The sequence below is a fragment of the Galleria mellonella genome, unplaced genomic scaffold (assembly GCF_026898425.1).
Source record: "Galleria mellonella isolate WM207_F2 unplaced genomic scaffold, CSIRO_AGI_GalMel_v1 utg133, whole genome shotgun sequence".
NCBI classification, from domain to species: Eukaryota; Metazoa; Arthropoda; class Insecta; order Lepidoptera; family Pyralidae; genus Galleria; species Galleria mellonella.
The window spans coordinates 1388724-1416638 of record NW_026441990.1 but is presented as its reverse complement, the minus strand read 5'-3'; the positions used below and the strand labels follow the sequence as shown (position 1 = coordinate 1416638).

The window sequence follows — 27915 nt, the reverse complement described above, 5'->3', positions numbered from 1 at the left end:
TGATAATATTACTTAATGTATAAGTTAATTATAGTTATTTTACATATTATATATATACAAATATATATAATAGGTAAATTATAATGTATAATTTCCAAAAATTTTGTAACTTAATATTAAACTAGAGATATACAAGTATTTTTATAAAAGTAAAGAAAATAAGAGATTAAAGTTTACATGTATTGATCTGAATACTTACTTGTTTTCGTCGCTTCCAGAGTTATTCCCTTCACTAGTAGAAGCGACAAGACCTTCCTCGTCTTCTTCTTCATCACTGCGCGTGGGCACTACAGGTATTGGCAATGAATCTTGACCGGTAACATTTATGGAATTAGTCCCGGAATCATTTTTTTCAGGTGTGGCAGAAGTTTTGTTTATAAAATTTCCAGCGATTTTAAGATCGAAGTCTTTATTGAGCTCTTGCTGACGAGAAGCCATTAAAATTTCTGCAGCAGCTCGATGAGCAGCAGAATGTTCATCGGGTTTGTTATTCACATCTGGCTCCTCATCTATAACTAATGTGTCGTCCTCATCTTCTTCATTGTCCGCGACTTCGTCAGAATCTCTGCGTATCGGTGAACGTTCAGATTGTTGTAAGGGACGTTCAAGTTGGCGTGTCAGAAGAGCATATTTTACACGATCAGCTAGTGAATCAGGCGTTGGATAAGGCGGAGGAGCTCTAGTAGTTGGTCTCCTTACACTCCAGTGTTGTGGGTGCTGCTGCTTTACGTGTCTCTCCATGTTTGAACGGAGAGTGAAACGAGCTGAGCACTGAGAGCATGAAAATGGTCTTTCTGTCCTATAGCGTCTTTGTTTTTGTTTAGGCATGAGTATACCATTTTTAATAACCAATTTAACTGGTTCTGATTGGGGAACAATGTTGTTAGCCAAGGGTCTAGGAGATTCTGATTGAGGTGATGGTAAAGGAGATACAGCCTGTGTAGGCTTTTGTTCTTCTTCTTCTGGTTCCTGTTTCGGTTGGATGTCTTGATCGTTCGCTACGAGTCGTCCCCCTGACATGCTTAGGCCACGAATAATCTCTTTTTGAATTCTCTGCTTCATTTCAACCACTTCTTGGGAATCAGTAGGATGAGGAAATAGAGACGGTTGTAGAAAATAAGGGCTGATTGAAAAGGAAGGCGCCAAAGGAAGTCCAGCAAGTCCTGGCACGGTACTAGCATACAGCTGTGATAGCTGTGTAGTATAAAAAGCAGGATCAATTTTTGGAAGCGAGTTTTCTATTAGTCTTTGTGTATGAGCATTGGCCCAACTAAACAGCCTTGATTTTTCTAACACAGTAGTTGCTGGATCGGGTTCAAAAGATGGCCTTGTTAGCGTTTTACACTCATCATCGACATCTCGTTTCTTTTTACTAAGATCAAGAACATCACAACTATTGTTGTCATTAGTACTCAAATCTACTGGAGCTTCATCATAAGCGTCCGTTTGGACATCATTGGACTTATATGTTGTAAGTTCAGGTGATCTATATTCAGGGATTTGCGTTAATTGTCCAATACCTTTTACTTTTATTCTTGGTAAAGGTTGTTCGTTTTCTCTTGTAACTAAAGAAGCGTCTGATAAAGATTTAGAAGTTAAAGATTGAACTGGATGTCTGTCGTTAATAAAGTTTGGTGTAAAATGACTAAGAGGTGTATCTCTTCCAGTATTTTCGGTTCGCCTTTCAACTTCAGGAGTATGAAATGCAAGTGATCTCTTTACTTCGTCCCGACTAAGTTTTGAATTTACTTCATCATTATTTGGATCTTCAGACGGGTGATATATAATAGAGCGCTTGACATCTTCCCTTGTTACTTTGGCGTGCCGATTTCTTAAATGTCTTTCACAGTTTGCTTTTGTTGTAAAAGCGTAGTTACACACTGCACATTCATAAGGACGATCACCATTATGTGTACGCATGTGTCGAACTAGAGCTGCCTTGTCCAAAGAAGCATGCGGACACATATTACATTGATAAGGACCAGCACCAGTGCCATTAAGGTGTACTCTGTTATGTCCTTTCAGAGCTCTAAGGTTTGGAAATTTAGCAGGACATAATCTGCATGGAAACTCTCCTCGTAACTTCATACGACGGAATTCAGCTGCGAAGTTATCTTGAGTTTCTTCTTGTTCACGTTCTTTTACCACTGTATCAGGGGGTGTCAAAACAGTACTTTCTAATGGTACCCTAGTACCAGTCAGTCTTTCTAAGAGGCTTCCAGCAGATGTGACGTTCAGAATAGATTGTATATCTGCCAAATCTCTAGCAGCATCGATGTGTCTCATACCATTTGTGAGATGACCATCATCATATTTTGCTGTGAATCGATCTATAGGTGGTGTTAACGTATCAGGTATGCCAAAAGAGCGGTTCCTAAGATTCAGATTGGCAAAGAAATCTTCTCTTCTATCACGGTCTGGGGTAGGAATCCGGGTAGAGCCAGAGCACGATTTTTTATGAATGTCAAGGGCCTGCCTGCAGGGAAAATTTATGGAGCAAACATCACATCTATAACGTTGTTCGCTAATAGAAATTCGAGAATTACGTTCGGTCATTTCGCGAGCGATTTCTGGGAACTTTTTACTTGAGAAATCAATTAAAGTGAGATCGTCGAAACCAGTCTTAGTATCGTCGCCATGCGCTGTAAATCTATGAATATCATAAGCATTTGCGGAATCAAATCGCTGTCTGCATTTAGGACATTCATATCTGGTTATTCTCTTGTCTAGTGAACTAGGACAGGGAGAAGTTGAAGCTGCTCTCTTGCGCGCTTTTCTTAAATCGTCCTCTTCACTTCTATCTGATCGATTGTCGCTGTCAATGCTTGTAGTTCTAGCAGTTCTGATTTCCTGTCTGTCGACCATTCTGTCCATTTCTTTGTCTGTTTCGACTTTAGCTTGTGTGATGACCTCCTCTGTTTTGGTTTCTGTAATAACAAAAGTATACATTATAGATAACAATTGATTAAGTAATTTACAGATTGTTTGTTTAAAAAGCAGGCTTTCATTTTACTATTCCAAGAAAAGTCGACAATAGATGAGTCAGTCGATTCATTTGTAGTTTCGTATCAATCAAGGATATTGAAATAACATAATGAGAGGACTTTCAATGCGGTCATTTCCGACAATCAACTAATAGAATTCGGTTAAATGTTATTAAATTCATATTAATCTTCTCTTATTAAATGTTTGTAGGTATAGCAATAAAAGTTGATTCTATTTGACAACAGATGGCATCGCATTACAATCAAATAATCTTAATAATAAAATTTTGATTTTTCATTAGTTTAAAACATATGCTTAAATAAATAATTTCCTAATACTTATTAATCAGGTAATTATTATAATGTATACATAGACAAAATAAATGAGAGAGAAGCATAACTAACAAATCAAGATAAAATTAACTGAATAAACGATAGGCTGTGATGATTTATAGTTTGATTTTTTAAATGAACTTTTCATGCAACTGTAAACATAAATACAATTATTAAATGATGTTATATTTTCATTTTAAAATATTTATGAAATAAAACGTTTAGAAAGTGAACATATAATATACTAACATGCGGGATGGTAGATATATTTTTGTTTATTTATTTATTAAGCTTTAACAGCTAGATATTGAAATGGTGGAATTACCACCATATGGCGTTATCTACCAGTCAACCGTAGACAGAAATAGCAGAAAATATAATTGACGGTAAAACGCAATGAACAATATTAATTTAAAACAGTAATTTAAAAATGACATACATGTAATACTCATATTACCTAAATTATACACACATACATATTTATATAAAAAACATGTCTTTACAAAAAAAAGTACGTTTCTTAAAATTCCCTTGTCTACTCTTGCTACGAAATTCTTATTGATGAATCATGGCCTTTGTGTCATTCGTCATTCTTTTATTTTTCTAATTCAAACTTGGTTGTGAGAACAATAGAGTTCTATTTTGAATAAACGTTGGGCATTAAAATCAATACGAAAGCTTGATACCTATAGTTCTCTGTCTAGCTCTAGGTATGAATAGATAAGTAGCGAATATCTATGTTATGATATAGGTACGTATTATTAAAATTAAAATAGTAAAAAGCAGGGACTGCAGGTTCTTACTATCCTTAATCTATGGCGGAGCATCCCAAAGATTGAGGATTGTATCTGTATTTTGTGTCTTAGTAAATAAATAGGCGCGAATATTGCCAATGTCATGTCAATATAAAAAAAAAATAGAATTAAGAATACAATCAGTGAATTGGTACTAATTTATTTGAGCGTGAACCTCATCATTTATTAGAAGTTCGTTTAAAAAAATATAAATAATGCTCGCGACCGTATTCCCAGTGAAGTAAGGGTATTTATTAGTCGATGGATGTCGTTATGATAAACGTAAAACAATGAAGTGTTCTTTATTTGGTGATGTTCGCAGTTTCGTTGTGTGGGATGACGTGATTTACTCTCTGGTAATGATAAATACTATCAAAAATATTCAAGAGACGTAAGCAGCCTGGACTTTTGCTTCGCTGCATTTAAAAAATGACTATGTATATACTCTAAGTACCTGAAATGATATACTTACAGATTCGTCTCATAGAAATTTTATCAAAATCGATTTAGTATTAGTATTTAAGAAAATTTATTAGTTGTTTTTTTAGTTATTTCAAAACTAAACTATAGTTTTTAAATCAAAATAACATAACTTTGCAACAACTGAAATCGGTTTTTGTTTGCTGTGATTGTGTTAATCTTATTTATCATTATTTGAAAGCATCGTAATAACTACGCATTATCTGTACAAAATGCTTATTCTAGTGAAATAAATGTGAGTGACAAATTTATTTTTTAGCAAGATGACTACATTTTGTATCGAATAAGTAAATTTCCACGCCGGTGTACCATATCTGGCTGATTAATTGTAAACGGCTGAATTGTCTTTATATCTGTTTTCAATGGGTGCTTATTTAGATAGTAACATCCGGTTTCCTCTGGTCGTATTACGCCAATTGTCGAATTGTGTTTCTTTGAATTTCTCAAGAATTATATTCTCTTTAATCATGCGTGATGTTAAATACAATTTTACTCTAAATCGTTATCGCTCGACACATTTTAAAGTGACTTTAAAATAAAAGTAAATAGTAGTTGTTAAATAAAAATAGATAAATTGTTATCTAGTAATTTGAGTACTTCAAGAAAAGAGCATATTCCTTCTTAAAAGGCCGGCAGCACACCTGCAATGCCTTTAGTGTTGTGGGTGATCATGGGCGGCGGTAGTTACTTACCACCAGGTGAGCCGCATGCTCGTTTGCCGTAAAAAAAAATAACTTTTTTTTATTAATTCCAAACTAAAAAAATTACGGTTTACAACTGACGGAGTTATGAGGTAACAAACAAAAAAGAAATACAACCGACTTGAGGATTTCCTTTCATTTGAAGTCGATTAAAAATTGGCGACATAAAAACTTTGTGTGTCGATTTAAATTTACGACTAACTCCATTAATAAACCAATTTAATCCCAAAGATCGTGGTAGGATCGCTCCCTGCGACGTTGGGTTGAAATATAATGAAAAATGTACACGTCTGGTGTAACAAGCCAGACCAGAGGGAGACTTTGTACAAAAGTCGTTTGCTTGAGTACCTCTGTTCCATTCGTGTTTCAACCGTAAAGCAGTTGTGTTTGCATGACTGTGTTTCGGTTTGAAGGGTGGGATATGGCTTGAATTTGCTGGGTACAGAGGAATAACACCTGAGCCCTCAGGAATGGCAACGCATGGGGGGTATCATGGGCGAAACAGTATACTCTGTTGTCCATGGTACTGCTCATGTCCATCAGGTGGGCCGTCGGCTTGTTTGCCATTCTAAGTTGTATAAAAAAAAAACAAGCATTATGACGCGAATTTTCGAAAAATGCTTTGATTGCAGAATAACTTTGAACCGTTCTGAATAAAGATATTACACCTGAAGGTAAATTATTATAATTTGTTTAATGGGCATTTTAATGAGTCATATAAGGACGAGTTTATCAACTTTCCTCTTTCGACTTGCATTGCAGGACAATGCCTTTTATGTACACTTATGATAAACCTATTATGTAAATAATGTTAATTATTAATAATTAATATAATTTAATAATAATATAGTGAGACGATCATGTGTAGGTAAGTAGTGATGATAGTGTTTGAACTTCGTATGACTTGTATGAATTTTAATACAAGTTGAAATCGTAAAACAATGTGACTGTTTACCTGGTGGAAAGTGGTGGCTGGTAACTACCCGGTCTTTTTTATTTGGGGGTTTTATTTTATAAGCCCCATCGTAGGTTAACCTTAATTAATAGAAGTTAAAGGGGGGAAAGAGATTGTTAGTAATAGAGACTGAGAATCCCATTACTAGCAATATACCCAAACAGGTCGACCTCCTCGCGGCTCCCCCTGGAAACTATTATGGTTAATTCCTGATGAATTCATCATGATGGGCTAACTGGCCTGTTTTCATTCTCATTGATCACTCTTCACTGGTGCTCCGCCAGCGTATCCGTTAGCGAAGGCGGGGTTACCATTCCATTTTCACCCATCAAAAAAAAATAGGAGTTAAGGGATTGTCAGTAATGGGGAGGTTAGTCCCCATTGCTATCAATATACCCTATCAGGTCGACCTCCACGCGGTTCTGCCTGAAAAGCATCGTAACTAATTTATCTTTGAATTTGTTACATTGGGCTAACTGATCTGCCTCTTAAGGATTAAAGATTTTGCCGCTTATATTTAAAAACAATTCAATATCTTGTCTTTTTAAATTGATTATTCAAGTGAAACTGAAATCATTAGTATTATTATAAGTTGATTATAAGGAAGTGTTCCGTGAAACATTTTTTTAAAGAAATCTGAGACGAAAAAGAATATAAACTCACTATGCCTCGTTTTTTTTTTAATAACAAAAGGTATACCAGTAAACAGTCTGTCTAATGATAAACGGTAACCATAGTCTACGGGCGCCTTTCAACATTAGGGGTGTCACATATATACCTTAATTGTAGTTTTTAGGAGAAATTTCGGACCTTACAAATGTGATACAATTAAAGAAATAAAAACCTTCAGTTGTCAAAATTAATATATCTCGCGTCTACGTAGCTGATAGGCGATTGAGAAAAAAATTGCCTATCAAAATCGGTTTAGACTCGCCAAAGACATGTTTTGTAATTATACACTTTGTATCCAAAAATTTGTTATCATTACCACGTTCAAGGAATTAATTACGAATTTACAAATTCCATGAAAACAACGTAAGCCGTTGGCAAACACAATGAAATCCGAAAACGCATTTATAAAAATACGAATAATGCATAAATAAGCGTATAAAGAAAATATTGGCGAAGAATCGAATATTTTGCTAACAAATGCCTACTGCTTTTGTTTTATCACAATACAAGGAACAATCATCATTTCACCCGTTAACTGTCCACTGCTGAACATAAGCCTTTCCTATAAGTTTTGCTAGTAGTTGCCATGCTTGGTAGACGGCTTGGCAATTGCAGTTAGGCTTTTAATGATTTTTTAAGAGGGACGCTGCTGCCCATCCCTCTACCTTTAAGTTCTTTTACTTGGCCTCCTATTTTTTGTTTGTTCTCTCATAAGTTCGTTAGTTACAAACCGAATTAGAGAATATTTTTTTTTCTAAAAGGTAAAGGTTCAGGCCCCATAGAAATTTTATCAAAATCCATTCTGTAGTTTAGTTTTTAAAATCTAAATACCAATTATTGATTAAGAAAATAGTTAAAACCGTTTCACAACGAACAAATATATTGCATAAAATATTGTATATACAAATAGCTTCATTTTGTATCGTATATTAATATGCAATCTTTATTATTATGCAAGTATTCTTTTTTTTTTATTTAAATTAACAATTCATGTTCACAGATAAACAGCCATGAACACTGAGTAAGTAAAAAAGATTATAATTACATATAGTAGGTGTTAAATTGCGATTCTAATCTCGACAGTTAAAATAAAACCTATCACATAAACAGAGTTCATTCAAGTTCATTTACGGAGAAAAGGTGTGACATACATGCGCGCGCCGTGACTTCCTCCTTCCCGCTTATACGGAATTTAAATCGACCATCCCGAGGAGTCCTGGCTGTGTACAACCATAGACAATATATTTTGACTCTTAAAACCATAGAGTGAAGAGCTGCCATCGAACAATAGTGTAACGGGCACCGTATATTATAAGTTTTGATTTATATGGCGAGGATGTCGCGTATACCGCTGCTTTCTTCCACACTCGAATGGACGTCAACGGTACTCAATTACACCGTGTCGTATCTTCAAGCCCTCATTTATGGTGTGGCCATTGACAACTGTACGTTTACCATTAACGTAGTGCTGTGACAATGTAATGTCTGCTTTATGAGTGCGGTTATAAAGAAACGCGACGAGTTACCACGATATAACTATAGCTAATACAGTTGTTTGCAAAATGCGACAACAATCCATTGTCTAGAAATTGATAATTCATGTTCTCCATACGGTCATTTTGTCGGACTTGTTTCGCATCTCTGAAGAAAGTTAATTATGTATTTCGGTATACAGTTTTCGAAAGGCAAAATTGACCAGTACATGTATAGGTACGAATACAAAAGCGTTACATAATGTTCCCCATTTGAATTTTCAATTTTTATCGTAATATGTAGTGTTAGCATAATGTACGCGTTATTTAGGACTTTTTGGAATATAATCGATTAATTTAACTTAAAATGTTTTAGTCAATGATATATAAGATTGATAGGAAAATTAGAAATATCCTACTTTTGCCTTGAGTTGATATATAATTGTCAACAAACTCTGTATATTATATCATTTGTCATCAAGGCTTATTTCATTATCAGAATTCTTTATTATCGATGTTATTTTCATTAAAGCCAGATAGATAACAATAAATATTATGAAAGTAGATATACCATAATGACGTTACTAATTCTGTGAGGGCATGTGCGGCCATCTTGTCCAAAGGCTGCATCATTAATGCAAGTCAGGAGCGGGCCTTCCGCGTCGATTTAACGGTCCAAGCTATGATGTTATGATCATTGGGTGTCGCCGCGGAATATCATAAAGAGGGCGAAGTGCTTTCATTTGTCGGACGAGTAACAGAACCGGGATATTTAATAAGGTTATATCAAAACGGTGGCAAGTGAAAGATTAATAAAGAAAAAAAGCTCAGTAAATAAAATACATCGTCAATAATAATGCGTATTGGTATAATATGAAGAAAGGGTGAAAAAATGAACTTTCCCCAACGGAGGTTAAAGGTCGGAATACAAAACAGGAATTGACCTTTCATACAAACCGCTCGGCCTGGGCACGTGTTCAAAGAAAGATTCCAAAAGGAAATTTATATTTCGATTCCGACCCATCATAATACATACTAGAGATACTTGTTCAGTTTTTTTAGTATTAGCTAATTTCAAATCATAATACCACGCATCAGTTAATTAAACCGTTATTATGATAATTTACAATGTTTTTATTGTATTATTGTATAAAAATATTTATCTAACACATCGAATTTACGATTTATGACTCTATCATCTCATCGCTGTCGAATGGTAAAAAAATGTCAAATTCAAGTTCGTCCTAGAGATGAATGTGTGTAAACAAGCGTTTTTGCTTTATGTATTAGTACAGTTTAAGCCACAGAAGTGTTTTACGATAATAATTTGATTTTAATGAATGAAATTGGATTCAATAAAATATTAATGCAAATAAATTATGACAAATATATGCAATATAAGCAGATAGGTATGTAAATTACTACGTATATATGAATGAAATTTGTTTAGCTATTATTATTAGATATAAAAGTGCCGATTCGTGAATACTCGCATTTCGACATACATAGATGATATTGGTCTTTGTTTCTTATTACAAAAGTGTTACTATAATTAAATAAAATACGTTTAAGGAATTAGCATTTAAAAACACAAGAGTAACTTTTTTATGTAGGTTAGTATGCGTTGTATAGCTTCAAATAGTAAAAATTTCTCTCCTCTCAGCTCATACATTTAAAAAGATAGTTTTCTAAATTTTTTTCTTAGTGGCTGTTCACAATTTATAAACAAACAACTTAATTGTTCAGTTGGTTGATTTCTATGTTGATTATTCATCAGGATTTTTCTTATCTTAAACAGAAGAAAAGTACAATAAAATTATATGTTTTACGTACTATTATTATTCTGTGACCCTTCTCAAAATCGTTTCTACACGATTGATCGCTTTCACCGAACGGAAAAGCGTTCCAATTAAGCGCTCGAGTGCCGTGGAGGGCTAAAAGAGATGCGATTAACTTTGAATATTAATTTACGTTGAGCCCGTGAGATGGCGGTAAAGAACGCGTGCGCCGCCTTCCAAATGAGACTTATCCTGTTAATGGCGAGTAATGTGGACGTAGTTTGATGTTTATAATTGGTAATTTGGTTTGAAAACAAGTCCTATAGGGTAGTGTCCAGATGTTTTAGTGTACGTGTCTAAATTATCAATTTCATTAAGTTAGTTTATCTATGCTGATGTAGAGAAATATCTTAGCTGATAAAGAAAGAAACATTTTATTTACCAATTGATAAGATTTTTTTATAAATTAAATTACAAATAATACAACTAGATAAATGAATGCCAATTACTGTAGGTACTAATTATAAGCTATTAACTTTTCTGCGGCTTTATTCTCGTAAAAATTTGGCTATTGCATTTTTTTGACAGCTAACTCAGGATGTCCTCAAGGAATATAAGTACGTAAATATGAGTCTAAGCAGTGATTGCGTCATAGTGTGACGCGAACGGACTCATTGCTCATCTGTTATCAAATCGGTCCAGTTGTCCAAAATAGCTATTTTTTCTTCTAATTTCGTAAATTGGGACCGGAACATACGAAGACTTGTACGGTTATCTGATAATGTACAGTTGTTATTAACGCTCGTACGCCTTAGGGTGACATCCTAATCTGAAGATAACGGGACAAGTATAGACTAAATGTTATAGATAATATAACTACACATAAACGGACGATTGGAAATTGGAAGTGATAAAAATATTGTACTCTAGCTGTGACCCGCGATTTGGTCCGTATGGCAGGGATTTGAACTAGATAAAAACATCTAATAAAAATATAGTCTATGTCTTGGGGAATTGAGGGTCATTTCCTATTTTTACCTTAAAAGACCCAATGCCCTACCTTAAAATGAAAGGCCCCAAGAAAATTAGACAGATTTGCTTTTTCGAAGTCACTTAATTATGTCTTCTGTCCTATCAAAAAGTTCCTTTGCCCTACCTTAATATTGGGTCTAGCTACGGCTCTGATCTATGCCCTTCTTTATTCCAAATAGGTGACGTGACAGTTTACAGTAATTTTAGCAATACACTACCTATAGACTACTATCTACAGAAAAATAATTGTCCCATGAGAATGTATTTTAACGGAATTTCACGGAGGCATAACAAATATACGAGTAGTCCTTAGAAATAACAACCCATGAACATCATAATGTATTCTATTATTTTCATGGCATCATTCACATATATAGGCGACTGTTACCACTTCCCATCAGGTAGGCAGTCAGTTTGTCGTTCTAAATATTGTAAAAAAATTTATAAGCCCAGTCCAAGCAGACAAGTTGGCGGCTTTCGTTATGTTTTACAACTTAGCTTTAAAACTATAAACTAGACTATTGTCTGAGTTTATAGGGTTGTATGACATCATATTTTCCAAGAATCGTTATCATTTTCCTTTAAGATGAAATCGACTATTTGAACGTTTACGCCGGAACCAGGTTATCTAATGATTAATCCAACGGTTTCCTGTGGTAATTATAGAAATAATGTGAAATGATAAAGCCGATATCGATTATACAATATTTTCTTGTAAACTCAAGGCTGTATGTTAACATTCCTTTGCATATTTCACTAGATAAAAAGTATCCTCAATTTTGTCACATGTGTTTCTTGATATATCCTGTGTAAATTTGCTTGCAAATATTACGTGTATGCCAAACTGTATGGTAATTAGTTAAACCGATAAGACGCTAAGAGGCAAACAATGCAAAAATAAAAAAAAAACAAGTTTATTTTTACGTTGATCATAATAGTAATATCATTTGTTGTAAGCAATCTTATGTATATGAAAGATTATTAAATTGTTTGGCACATTTGGCATCTTAACGGTTCAGCTAATTGTCATAAAATTTATTATTTATACACCTAGCATTTGGGATGGAGAAGAACATATGCTACTTTTATCCCGGTCAATGCATTTATTCCGGTAACGCGGTCGTGGTAGCGGGTAAACACTAATACAAAATTACAAGCACAATCATTCTTACAAATTCCATTGATTCAAAAAGATCCACTAATAAAATGAATGGGAGATATCAATTTGAAGCTGAACCAAGACTAAAAGTATCTTACATGTGTTGTTTACTGCCGCTCTCGTGACCTCAAGATGGTATTGACACAAGTGTGTGTGACACAAAAGGATGTGGACTTGCTCTCTCGAGATATCCGATTTTCGGCTGAACAAACCGAATTCTTTAGGATTGTCTTAATGAGTCCCTAATGAGATATACTGTTGTTTGAATTGTGACACCGAGGACGTTGTGTCGTAACTTGTGACTTCGTTTTAGATCGTCGATTTGTTTAATCGAATTAAATTAAAGAACAAACGAATTGTTTAATCGAATTGAACTAATATAAATTTTAATACCAACGACTACATGAATGTACCAAAAATTTTTTTGGAATGTGAATAAATTCAAAAAAAGAATAGGTACATAAATGACTATTCATTAAACAAATCAATTATTCATATGTTATTTTCATTTACATTATTCGATTGGGTTATTTTTAGAACAGAATATCTTAAATAACTATTCTACCTAATATTTGATTTAATATTAGATTAAGGATAGTGGAGATAGAAGATACCGGTGGCATTTTCTCTTTCTACGGATTTAATCGATCACATTTAATTTTCAGCTGAACAAACTGAATTCTTTAAGATTGTCATAATGACTCTTTTTGTTGGATTTGTGACATTCACGACATAAAAAAATATAACAGAATTAAATGAATGATACGATATGAGTGTAAGATTTAACTCCAATAACCGTTCATGATGAATGCAAAACCCGATGTATCGATTATCAATACAATTATTTTGATTAATTATTTTTTATAATCGAATATTTTATCTACTACTAATAATCGTATTGATTTATATTCGATTGAATCGTTTACATTCGTTTGTGTTATTCATTACATTCGTCTATTCAGTAACTTGACGTGGTGACGTTTTAAGAGGGACGCTGCTGCCCATCTTTTAAACGTTAAGTTCTCTTAGTCGCTTATTACGACATCTATGGAAAAGAAAGGGGAAGGACCAGTCTATGCCGGGACCATACGGTGATTATATTTACTTATCTATATTTATTTGGGCAAACAATGAAATATGTCCACATGCCTACGTTTAAATTTTGAAATAACTTGATATGTCAGGTACCTGTTAGTATTGTAAATCATTTCATTACATTATACCCATTAAGAAATCGATTTGTGTGATGAAACATTTTCAATATGCAATCAAACTTGATACAGATGTTTGGCTAATGATGTATCTAGCTAAACTTAGCATTAGTCACGTATTCGACTTATCGCATACACATTCTATCAATGACAGATGAATAATAAATATAATAATAATAAAAAAAAAAACAATAAAACAAAAACGTTGGAACATATTTTTAGAAATATAAAATTGAAGGCTCTTTCTTGAATATTTTGCATAACTTAATTCCGAGCATAATTTCGCAACACCGGATGCCTAGCCGTAAATATTATCAGCTAAACGCAGCAATAAAACTTGTGGAGGCTCGTTAGAATGCTTAGGAGTCGGATCCAGCTCGTGCCAATCATATCACTCGGGTTACAATAACGCCATACGGTGGAGAATCGAGTTGTGATGCGTATGGCCGTTCATAATTACCCTGCCAATATCGATTGCACGTCCTGTTTTGAAGTAGTGTCACAATTTGTAATTGACTCATTGATGAATGAAAGATCAATAGGAAGTTGTCTATGGCATTCGGTGTAGAGGAAAATTGTTTTGTTTTTAAAGATTTCAAGAATTCTTTGGAAAACGTTTTTTGTTCTTTAGCCAGGACATTTAGTTATAGGATCTTAGAATAATTTTACCCTTCTTGAATTTTGGAATATTTTTTTAGACGTTATACAGTTACTCTGTTAGTGATGTTACCACTTGTACTACCAAAACGACTCCGTTGGTTTGTCTCAAATATTTCAATTTTCGCTGGTAAATGGAATTTTCTCAAAAATTACATTCATCTTACTAATTTAATAAAATTGTAATGACAACATCTGTACAATTAATGTGAGGTGTTTTAATAAGAGCAATAGGTGCTAAAATAATAGTTTTAACAAATTTTGTCTGTCTGTCTATAGGTTTGTTTTGGCATTACGGAAAAACTACTGGACCAAATTGGTTACGGTTTTCATTTGCGTGTTCTTGAAGGTTTAGCTTAAAATTGGTGTATGTTTCTTCTTTAATCTTAAAGTAGGCTATGCCATTGACTTCCCTACTTCCAAAATGCACGTGTACGAAGTAGCGAGCAAAAAGTTAGTCTACACTAAAATGTCCAGTTTTAAAGTGTGACAGGCCTTAATTTAGGTATTAAAAAGAGTTATACCTTTAGATTTATACATTATATTTATACATAAAATTATGATACTAAGAATAAAAAGAATTAGACGACCGAATTGTGCCAGTTAGAATGTGCGCACGGGACCTCAAAGTACTTGTAGCTTCTAAGTCAAAGCTGTTTTAGGTATACGACATTGATTCTTGTCGCAAGCATGCCATTTTTCATTCTTCTATTTATTATTACACAATTCGGTACTATAGTAAATACGTGTAGGTATTCCATGTAAGCGACTGGACCGCAATATTCAGTTCTCGGCTGCGTCACAAATGCGTCAATCGAGAGACTGTATTTATCAAGTTTCCTTATAATCTTTAGGAGAAGCGCTCAGCTTTTATCCGTTCTCTTCTCAATACAAAATTAAATTTATTGTATATTTTCTGAAATGACTGCATTGTACGTAGTTATGATTATGCCTGGTTAATAAGCTACCCTGATGCTGAAGGAGAAAAGCGACATATTAAGAACAATGGTTCTCAAACTTAGTATAAGTTTTAGTCAAGTTTCCTGCTTGGTGACTGAGATTACTCAACGGGTAAGGCTATTCTAATGCTAATAATGACTAAATGTCCGAACTATTCTTTATTATGAGGTTTGTGTTTGGTGATCAATTTGATTATTTTGCATTTTTATAGATATGCACAATTTCGACACTAGTATTTAAAACTATATAAAAGGACAGTTAAATATTAATTTTAGGATTGAGATCCACTGATCCGTAGGTACAGTCATGTGGAAAAATATAAACATTTTATAATTAAAAAATAAAACAAAAATGTTGACTAAAAATCATTAGTATCTTGATTAAAATTCGAACCTGGGACCTCACGCTAAACAATTAATGTACTTTTAACCGTCAATTATATCTTCTAATAGATGCAATCGGTTGCATTATGATACGCAATTAGTGATTACATTATTCTAGCATAGTTATAGTAGGTACGTCATTGATGTTACGCAAATTTATTATCGCTCTTGATATGAATTTTGTACTCTCATGTACAATTCTACTACTTACTATATAAAAGCGTGAGTTTGTAAAAAAAAACTACTGAAATTATTTGAATTAAATTTGGTGCACGGATACGTTACATTCTTCATTTAGTACATTAGGATATTATATATTCTGATTCACGTGGGTGAAGCCACGGGATGTAGTTGATATTATAAATATGAAAGAGTTTGTAAAGAGGTTTGTTTGTTAAGATTCTTTTTAATCACGGTTAATTGGCTGAATTGATTTAATGAAATGTGATATATGGGAAGGTACTATATAAAGGTCGAACACGTGATCATTGGAAGGTGAGGTAGTATATTAAAGTGCAGTGTAGTTTTTTTTTAACTTATATATATAACCGAAATAAAAATACTTTTATAAGTAATGGTTTCATTACTTCGGTTTATGTTTTATATTTATTAGTGACCAATTTGTATAAATTCATGTCATTACTATTTACTAAACATGCCAAATATAAAAAAATATACAATATTTATAAATTATTGCATGTGACTGTACTTATTAGGAGAACCTTTATCATTGTTTTTCCACCTTACAATAATGCAACGCGATATGATTCTTATCTCTAAAAGCAATATCCATGTCACATAATATTTCTTCCTATTTATCATTGAATTTATATTAATAAATATTCATTAAATCTTATGAATCTACAATTATATAAATAATGAATAAAATTATCTACCTACATTAGATTTTGAAGAAAAGAATAAATAAAATTTTTATTAACGGCCTACATTATTGTGACATCACATTGTAACTATTTAGGACATATTATACTATTTTTTTTTTTTGTATATCGTACTGGTATTTTAGTATGAATTAAAGATCATTATTTGTGTGCTTGGTTGATATCGCGAGACCTGGATTATTCTTTACTCAACGCTTAAGCTAACTATAACAGCGTTATAGCACTTGAAATAATTGTAAATAGTCATCTATATCTAATACTGACAGTGAGGTCAATTCTAAAGCGCCAGACATTTCTCTAAATCTATCTCTAAAATTAAAATTTGATATCACACTGAAATTTTTATTTCAAGAATTAATATGAAGTTATTTTTTAATAGATTAAAGTCAAAATGATTATAATTTTAGTTTATGATGGTCCATAAAACAGTAATTTTGCGAAGTCATCAAATTAAAATATTAGATAGGTTTAGAGAAATAGCACATCAGAATTGGACCATACAGAATTGGGAAGCGTGAATAGAACCGATTTTTTCGATTGATTCGTTTGTACCTTGTTTAGGAGGCAGATATAATTGTAAAAGATAAGTCGATACTTACGTTGCGAAGATGGCGGCTCGGCCGCGGGAGGCGCGGGGGCGCTAGCGGCGCCCTGCATGGCCCGCGACGTCCGACCACGTCGACGCCTGGTAACAAAAAAATAAAAATCTATTAATAAACAATCTCCCCATTTTTTATTTAAAATTTATAATAATACGGTATGTGTATAATAATCACAATATATATTAAATGTATCACTAAAAAAATTATAAAAATAAGCAATTTTTTTAAATTACTGTTTGGAGTATTTAAAAACAATGATTGTCACTTGCTTTGTAGATCGAAGGGCACGTAAAGTCGTTGTCCGGTACGCCACATCAGAGACCTTCATTTATTAAACAAAGGCAGCCTAAAAATTTTTTACTCCCGAGAGTAACGCCACGTGTAGTATTAAATTAAAAAAAAAAAAAAATACGTAGGCATCTATATTAATTTAGTGTATACATCAGATTAAGAAATATAAATATTATACGCTAAAAAACAAAATAATCAGTTTTTTTTTCATCATAATTAATATTTTTGTATAATCTAAATATAATCGAACGATGTATAATATCGTTAATTGAGAGTATGTTATAAAACGTACCTACGTGTGTATGTTATCAATAAAGTAATTTCTAACAAATACAGTGATAATGGAATGCATATTGACTCATAATCGGTTATCAGTGTTTCCTCCATTTTGTATAATCGCCGATCGACGAGAAATGGGGCTACCTAAATTATATCTACAACTTATCTCTTAATTATCAGTCAGGTATCATTTGGTACGTATCCGTCATTGAGGCTGTTTCAGAAACGTTCTAAAATATATACATAAAAGCAAAGTCCCTTATTATCACTAAATTCTAGGAGATTAAAACCAGATATTGATATTTTAAATGTAGGACTGATTGTAAACTCCAAATTAATTTACAACTAATAAAAATATTTTTTAGAGAGTGACTGTTAAGGATCTGAATTGAAGGGGAGGAAGTAGTGGAAGATGTAAGCATTATGGGAGATCTAGAATCCGGTATAATGATCTGAAATCTATAGGAATATCCATCTAAGGTAAATGAATCATATAAGTGGAAGAAATAAGAGATTACTATAAGAACAGAAGCCATAGACATACAGCTCATTGCCTAACTCGTAATGGACTGGCATGATGATACTAATAATAAATATAAAAGTGACCCACTTTTTGGTGTCGGCTAAAATCGATTCTATGACCTCAGTCTTAATCAAATAGCAAACCTGCTACTAACGTGAGGGTAAATTACTGGATCAATGATATGAAATTATCTAATGATATATTATATAGGTACTACCCGCCTACGCGAGACATTATTTACTTGCATTGAGAATGAGCACGTCATTTATCATTCGTTAACATTTTGTGAGTTATATTAAAAGACAATGAAAGTACAACATAAATATTCTTCGCAAATACAGTCGGGCAAAGAAATAATGCTAACTCATGTGTTTATTTTTTGATTTTCATATTCACATAGTTTCCTAGGTGATCATATTGGTCCACTGTTAAGCTCATTAATTATTTTAAATTATTATACAGTACTAATAAATAACTAAACGAATTAATTATTATTAAATTATTATTTGTGTTTGCATGGCTGTGTTTCGGTTTGAAGGGTGGGATATGGCTAATAAATAACAACGCATATCATGGGCGAAACGAATTAATTAATTTATATAATTCTATTTTTATATAAATTTTTAATTGTAACTAAATCTCAGATCCCGAAATGTCAACTTTTTTTTTCAATTTTAAAAAGGATTGATTCTTCCGTTACAATAACCCTATCGGTTACATGACTAATTAAACAGATATGTATATATCATACTAAAACAACGGAATGGCGTTTAGTCCATGGCTTATGAGTAAAAAATGTGGTTTCGTGACGTTAAACAGGATAGATCAGTAACTAGAAGTATGTGTAAATGATACGGCAACTAAAACCTATTTATTATTAAAACACTCATCAACCACTAATTAGGTGTAAAATTGTTTTTCTATGCTTAATATAATTAGTGAACAAACTTTAGCATATCTTTTTAAAATAACAATGCACAAAATAAACAATTAGTATACTTAGGAAAGGTTTTGTGTATATTATTTCTTGTTTATTTATCTTGGCGTTAATATTATTTACTTATTGGGCCAAACTTAGAAAAACAAATTAAGTTTAACAATTTAGGTTTGTTCTTATACTATGTAACATAAGAAATAACTACGGCCATGTTAGTGTACGAGTACTAATGAAGTTTATGATACTTAATTCTTATTTATAGGCGAGAGTTATCACTTTCCATTGGATGACCTGACAACTTTGTTTTCTAAATTGTAATTTTCTAAATTCTAAATTTTATAAAAAATCTAAATTATTTTCTCGAACCAATAACCTTTGTATTGGTTAACCAATAAATTGTCTAATAAAGAAATTTTAAATCTCACATCGCTCAGTATAAATACAATGCCTATTTTTAAATCCATTATTTATGGCCACCCTAACCGGCTCGCGACCATACGCGCGTGCGCTCACGGCCTATTATAGTCCAGACAATGAGTGCTAATAACCTGTACTCTTGGTATGCACTCCGTATGCAGTTATATACAATATGTGTACATAGAGTCGCACTTTATTGTGTGCAATATGCGAACTACGTCACTAAGTGATTGCTCCTTGTCTCGAGTTTTTTTTCTTCTGTAAATATTATGTGGCCACGATATGGAATTAACGGCGTCATTTACTTACTTTGCATTAGTGTAGTAATGTGTTTTGTTTTATTAGTCACCACTTGAGGTGGAAAACAAAACTGGATACTCGTGTTTGAGTAGTGCCCTCTGATGTAAAGATTTTTAATCTGTTCTTCGTTATAAATAAGCTTGCATTTATAAATTTTTTTTTTATACAATTTAGAATGGCAAACAAGCTGACGGTCCACCTGATGGAAAGTGATAACAGACGCCTATAGACATGAGCAATGCAGGACATAACAGAGTGTACTGTTTCGCCCATGATACCACCCATGCGTTGCCATTCCTGATGACTCAGGTGTTATTCCTCTGTACCCTGTAAATTCACGCCATATCCCACCCTTCAAACCGAAACACAGCCATGCAAACACAACTGCTTCACGGTAGAAACACGAATGGGACAGAGGTACCCAAGCAATCGACTTTTGTACAAAATCTCCCTCTGGTACAATACAATACAAAGCAAGTGACAATAAATTTCGTAAGATCAAATCACATGGATTGGAAAAATTTCACAGTCTGTGAATATTGGAACTGAATCTATACGTTGAGACTGGATCTTGAAATCTTTCGATCGACTGAACTTTCATTGCTCTGAATTTTGCAAAAATTAAACTTATTCTTACTAATATTACAAATGTAAAAATGTGTTTGTTTGTCAACTAGCCAAACGGTTACCTACCTACATACTATAGCACCTTAATAACTTAACTTGATTATGAAATTTAGTATAAACATACTATATTAACAATATTGTTAAAATGTTTTGCAAGTTATAGATATTAAGTCCTAAATTGTTTGTGGTGAGAAATAATAATAATAATAAATAATAATATGGGATGGAGAAGATTATGAGGCTACTTTTTATCCCGGTCAGTAAACATATCCCGGTCTGTTCCAGCGGACGAAGCCGCGGGCGGAAACTAATATAGTATAAATGTAACATTACTTGTTTATTTTTTACGTTATTGTCAATTATCGATATATATTTATTCTAGCAATACTTTCGAGAGTTTTACTACAATTATTCGATTTCCGACATTATTTAAAACAATAACGGTAAGTAAGTCGTGTAAACTATTTAGAGAATTACTCAAAGTAACGGATGTTGCAAAAAGGAAGTCTCCTGCGCCTGCGCAGGTCTGCTGTGAGGCCACGTTATCTAGACGACTGATAAATGTATCGGTTTCCACTGTTATTACCATGTCTTATTTACAAGTTTTTTTTTTCTGGGTGAGGTGAGAATAGCGGAGTTTCTTACTAGAAAACTACGAATTGAACTCATTTGACTGTAGCATACAATATGCTATATCTGTTTTAAAAACCGTTTTTAATAAAATTTCTATGGGACCGATCTATATGAGTATATATTCTTTCGGATCATATAGAATTTCACAATCCGTTTAGAACTAACGAAGTTATGAGGTAATAAATATAAAAAATAAGACGACCGAATTGAAAATCATCTTTTTCTTGAAGTCGGTTGAAAATATCAGTAGCCAGGTAAACTGAATGGTATTATTAACAAAAGCTTACTTCGCCGCGTCGGTGTCTTTATTACCTACTACATTAAATATTTATAAGAAATGAAATATAATATTACTTATCTAAGCGTTTACTGATAAGTTTAGCGGTTTCCTTTTATTACCAGAGAATGTATGAATGAGGTTTATGGGTGTTTATGTTCTCCTTGTAAGTAAAATGCAAACTTATTGATAGTTAGAAACGATTTCAACGGGTTTAACTCGTGTGTTTTGTTACATTTTGCTCTGCAAGGAAATAAATAAGGGGGTATTTATAAAAACACAAAACTATAAACCTATTTTAGCTATTGAATTGTTTTGTCTAATAAAAAAAAACGTCGGCAATAAGAAGCAGGTCCTATATACGTACAAAAAGTTTTCATTGCCTTAAGTCCCGATAGTGTAATTAAATGTTTTCTCTGTTTTTTAGTTAAATTTCCAATTTAAAAGTGACACAACAATGAATATAATAGTTAAAATGGATTTTTGGAAGGTTTTTATGAATAAGAAGTTTCTGCTTTCGTTTGGGTAACATCTTCCAGTTATTTTGATTTAAAAACTAAACTGTTGAACCGATTTTGACAAAACACCTATGGGACCAATCTGGAAGTATATCATTTCGGATAGAAAAAGAATTATCCAAATTGATTTATAACTGATGGAGTTATGACACGATAACCATAAAAAATACAACTGAATTGAAAACCTTTTTTTTTTTTTAAGTCAGTTGAATGTTAAAATTTTGGCTGCATTTTGCAATATGCAAGTAAACCCAAAAGTTACATAATTGTTTTAGATTTGGCGACATTTTCCCTTCCCTTTTGAAACCGTGATGTACCTTAGGATGGAACAGAAGATATTTATTGAAAACCTTGCATAAATTGAAAATTTATTATAAGTAGGCTAAATAGTATTATGTTTTTTAAAGTTCTTTATTTGTCGTCAGTTAATTATAAGTTACTAATGATATTGACATACCTAATATAGTCTTGTAAGAGACATAATTTATTTCTTGTTTTCTTTCTTATAGGACCACAAGAATAAGGAACTAAAGGAAGGACTTTATTACGCTTATGATAGGACCTTGTAAATATTTTTTTAGTATATTAGGAAATAAAACCGGAATTTCGATATAAATATAAAACTTATTAATTTTAAATGCCGTATGTAGACGGAATTAATTTTCTAATTAGACGTTTGCCTTTAGTTCCAAATGGATAAATTTTATTCAGTATTTAGCAAAGTGACTTCTGACGTAACAGAATTGTGATTAAATCATTACGTCGAATACGTATATGTTAAATGGACGTTATCTAAAAATATATTCGTAAAATATATTTAATTAATCAAAGTATGCACCGTTGTTATCTATGCATTTTTGCCATCTCTTTCTTCTATAGATATAGATTATATAGATTCGTATATGTATTTGACAGCGTAAAATATTTGTAAGGAAAGGAATCTAAAAGCATAAAGCGCCAATGACAGGGAAGTAGTAAAATGAGCAATTTATTTTTGCTCGCACGGAATCGAATCGCTCATAACATGATCTTGAACACGCATTCGAATATTACCTATTTTTACCTTCACTTTATGACGATTTAAAAGCATAAATATGGATCAAAAAGATATATTCCCGTCAAGTCGCGTCCAATGTTTGATCAAATGTTATCAGACGAGTTACAAACTTGCAACAACATCTTAACTTGAAGAGGCTATCTTGGCACAATCAATATCTTTTTTATAATAACCGATAAATTGATTGGATATAAAATTGATGTACAAAAAACCCAAGATACACAATCATGAGATTAAAAAAATCACCACTATAAATATAACTCATGCATTCTTTTTTTTAGCATCCAGTGATATTTATAACAAAACATGTCTAATCATTATTATACTCGAATTATTAAAATATCACGCATTTTTTTTTTGTTAAAATGTGATGTAAATAATCAATTTTATTTCAATCCTGTCCTATAATATATCTACTTATTTCTTTTCTAACTATAATATTTAAATGGTGAAGTGAATCTAGATTTTTTTTATATCTATAATTACAGAGTAATAATGGTTGTTTTTCTCAAGACGAAGAGCATTACACTCAACGCATATCTGTATTACGAGATATGATGTTAAATGTCTCAATTTCAAGATGCGATCAGATTTTATCGCTCTGTTTAGTCAGTGGTTAGTTTACTTGATGTAATTATAATTTATGTATACATGTACATAATTGGTACATTATACGCATAGATAAAATAATGTATTTTTTTTGAAGAAAATTTTATAGGTAGCTTTTTGATATAAGAGTTTTTTTTTTAATTTTTGCAATGTTTAGTGATAGGCTACGATCGAAACCGAATCAATATAAAGAAGTTCGATAAATCTTTTTAAATATCTATTAAAAATAGAAAATTAAATTTGCACTCAATTTGTTTAAGAATATATGGTAGACTTAACTTTGAATTACTTTCCTATTTAGGAATCAAAAAAATAAAAACCAAATCATAGAGGGTGGGACTGTATGTAAAATTTTTGTATTTGTTCTTATAACATTTTTGTATTATCGATATTATATAATCTTTTTTAATTTATTTCATTATTATTTCATACAATTTTATTTTATTATTAACATAATTATTATATAGTTGTTCTATATAATTAATATATCTATTATTATATTAAATTAATTAAATTATGGACATACGTGTTTAACAAAAATTAAAAATAGTCAGTTTTGCTGTTTATTATTCTCTAAATAAACATTGTAGTAGAGTGTACCTACTTAATAAAGTGTAATTTATTTTTCTAGTATTCAAAAGGTACATTTATATTTATAATTGTAATAAAGTTGTGAATTTTGTATTTTTAACGACTAATATTGAAATAAAGTTGTTATCTAGAGCGTGATTAATTATGGCTAGTTGAAACATTGCAAAATAATATATTACTACATTCCTACCCTACTTATCTATTCTAGTCATGTAAAAATTATATTATTTTTGTTAGTAAGTACTTTATGATCGCGTCTAATTATGATCTTATAAGATTTTTTAAGTTATACCTCTTACTCGCTTACTCTAAGAATTAATTTCGTCATCGGTATTCCGTTCCATTTCAATTATCTTGTAGGTATTCTAGATTATTAGTTAATTATAAACATTAGCGCACTTTAATTTGTTTAATTAAGCAGACGATTGCATGGATTTAAATGTACACTGTCATTAAAAGTCGTTTAATTAAATTAATCTATATACTTATTCTTTTTCCTTTTATTTTTTGTTTTTGTAAATTTAAATTAATTATGCAATGATAATAGTCATTTATTTAATCTTATTTCGGGCATGAAATGAATATATATATATTTTACTTTTTAAACAAGGGGTTTTTCAATTGGTCTGTATTTTTATTTTCGAGAGAAATAAATAATAGGATGACGGACTCATTCCAAACAAGTATTTTTTCCAAGCAACAAATTTTTGAAACAAATATTGTTGGGTAAGTACACAAGCATAAATACTAATTACTTTTTAATCGACTTCAAAAAGTAATAAATTCTCATTTCGGTTGTATTTTTTTTTATGTCTGTTACCTCATTAATCCGTCAGTTCTAAACCGATTTGGAAAATTATTTTTTTATCTGTAAGGATAAATTATATACTTACAGAAATTTTGTTAAAAACAGTCCAGTAATAATTAAGTCAATTAAATAAGTAAGAAACAACAAAAACATGTTATTAGTATTTTAGAAATGTGCAAAGGTAGGTGTTTAAATATTATTAGATTTTCGGAATACATTTTCACTAGGAATTTCGCCATTGGTATTCCATTTCAAATCAATTAGGTGTCTCACAGGTGAGTCATGCACATAATTAGCTAATTAATATCATTAGCGTTCCATAATTAGTTTAATTGTGTAAGTGATTGCAACAAATTGTAAAGATTAAAATATTTTAGATATAACTTGCATTTTAGGTGCAAAATTAAATAATTATAATACCCAATAGGTTTTTTTTTATTATAAGTTGTGACGGGCAATTCATTTATTTATAATTTTAAATGTAAAACAAATTCAAAATTAGCACTTAGTGTGATTTATTCGTGGAATGAAAATTAGAACTATTTAAATAAAAGTAAATGTAATGACACAATTACACGGAAATATAAAATAAATATTTTAACCGACTTCGAAACGGAAAAGTTTTTAATTAGGACCGTTTTTTTTTGTAATTTAGGTAGTAATAATTTATTAAACAATATTAAATATTTAATTGTTAAGGTATTTCAATAATATAAATATTACTTATCTATTTTAATTTCATAAAAACAAAATTTGCAGTTGTTTTAAATGAATTATTTAATTAAATAATATTAAAAATACATTTTATATTTAATAAGTACTTGTATATATTTATAAAAATAAATAGATGCTATAAATTCTAACTGAGAATAATAATTCGCTATATATATTTTTTAATTTTATTAAAAAGAATATTAAATATTTACTTTTTTAATTAATTTATTTTACAGAACAAATCATTGTAAAATTGAATACGAATATTGTAAATGAAAGACGCATAAACTTATTGATTAGGCATCCAATTTGAATTAAATTTTAATTCGTAAAAGTTGTACCGACGAACGTAATTAAATTAAATGTTATAAATAAAATAATAAATATAAATAAATAATAATACGTTAAAAATAATATCACAACAAATAAAAAAATAAAAAGGGGAAAAAAGCTAGCGTTTTGCGCAAAAATACGGCGCGGATGCGGTAAGGGTCAATATACGTCGTACGGACGTGGGTAATATTGTACGGCTCGGCCAACTAGTTACTACTAAGGCACAGCTAGGGGATCCGATAAAAGACAATGACACCAACGATCACATATCGCCAATTTGCACCGTTCAGTTCATCAATCGAATTTGTACTTACCCAATCGTGAATAATTTTCGCGCTATCTGAAGACGTTCGATATTGAGAAAATGTTCATTCACCAACTCCAGTCTCTCACAAAACACTATAATTATTTGAGCACAGAATTTACAGTCTTAAAACACTTAAAAGTTTGAAGGCACTATAAATATTGACGTTGCGGGTTGCGTAGAACTCACGTCTCCCGGAGCGGGCGACAACCTCACGCGGCGAGATCGCGTCTCTTTGTGCTTATGTGATGAGAGAACGCACTGTCGCTTGCTCTCGGGGGAGCAAAAGATGGCCGCTATTGGTCGGCTGGCGGGGCGCGCGGAGAAGGAGGGCGCATCTTGCGCGGGACGCGAGCGAGCGGGACGGATAGATTTGTTCGTTGCGCTGCAGAATGTCCAACGGCGGCGATTCAGGTGGATCATTGTTGAGAAGCAATAGGATAATGTGGAGATGCCCTAACCGATGGTTCCGTTTATCGGGTCGATTTGGCGCGCGTTATCTTTGATTAACACAATCAAATGGTGGCGAGTCGCGGCAAATAATGCTTCTTATCGTTAAATAAGTTTTTCGTTTCACTTCTCATTATAAAACATAATCTATGAATGTTAATTTTATTATTTTACTTACTGCCTAGACCTGCCCCTGTACTTTTATCACCTAGACTATATATACCTTTAATGTTATGAGTTTAAATCTAATAATCGCTTGTAGTTTATGTCGATTAAAATATTCAACTTTCCGTTGATTGACAACACCATTAACAAATTCTATTAAACTAAAGACTGCAGCATGATCGTTGCCTGCCACATTGAAATGAACACACAAAATGTGTAATGGACATGTCAAACGTTACGTGTCGGTAAATGTATCAGAGTGTCTACTATAAAATGTTTTCCAAAATTTCGCGGCCAAACGAAACACAAATTTGATGTTGATTGATATAATGATTGATGACACGATACATATCGTTTAAAATAAATATTAAAATATTGTTCCTTTGGACTTTTATGGTAGTATTTTTGACGAACCAAATGTTAAACTCTGGACTGATTTCGATATAAAAAAAAAAAAACATGAAATTGAGTCCAAAATTCGGATTTTAATTCGGAACTTTTTATTTATTTACATATACTTTATTGTACACAAAAATTACATAGTTAAAGTCTAAATTAAATTAAGATTACAATAGGCGAGCTTGACTCTGCTAGAATTCTCTTCCAGCAAAACTTGAGTTGAAAGGAGCATTGATTACCAGCGCGCAATGTGCGTAGGTACAATAAGAAGTGGAAACACTATAGTATTAGTACTTATTTAGGGGGAAAGAGATTGTTAATATACCCTATTAGGTCGACCTCCACGTGGTCCCTCCTGGAAACCATCGTGAACAATTCTTGTTGAATTCGTCACGATGGGCTAACTGACCTGCTTCATAGTCATTGATTATCTTTCACTGGTGTCCTGCCAGTGTATACCGATAGCGCAGGCTGGCTTACAATTCCATTATCACCCATTAAAAAAAAGTACTTATTATTATATATTTATTATTTTTTGGCCCTATTTATTAGTACTAAGAAACAACAAACAATGAAAAACATTTTTTTTTTAAATATGTAGATAAAAT

At 32.0% G+C, this 27915-nt stretch overlaps 1 protein-coding gene and 1 long non-coding RNA gene across 4 annotated transcripts in view; one reads left to right on the top strand and one right to left on the bottom strand.

The window, feature by feature from the left end:
- Positions 1-26767, bottom strand: part of LOC113511317 (ras-responsive element-binding protein 1) — a 31107-nt gene extending 4340 nt beyond the window's left edge. Inside the window, exons 1-3 of the mRNA XM_026894943.3 lie at positions 26304-26767; positions 17073-17158; positions 200-2927 (exon numbers count right to left, since the gene is read on the bottom strand). Coding sequence (XP_026750744.1) covers positions 200-2927; positions 17073-17130 — 2786 coding nt within the window. The 5' untranslated portion in view covers positions 17131-17158; positions 26304-26767. The remainder of the gene's footprint in view (positions 1-199; positions 2928-17072; positions 17159-26303) is intronic.
- Positions 24359-27915, top strand: part of LOC128202536 (uncharacterized) — an 81149-nt gene continuing 77592 nt past the window's right edge. For all 3 annotated transcript variants that reach the window (XR_008253841.1, XR_008253842.1, XR_008253840.1), the window contains exon 1: positions 24359-24860. This is a non-coding gene — a long non-coding RNA (uncharacterized LOC128202536). The remainder of the gene's footprint in view (positions 24861-27915) is intronic.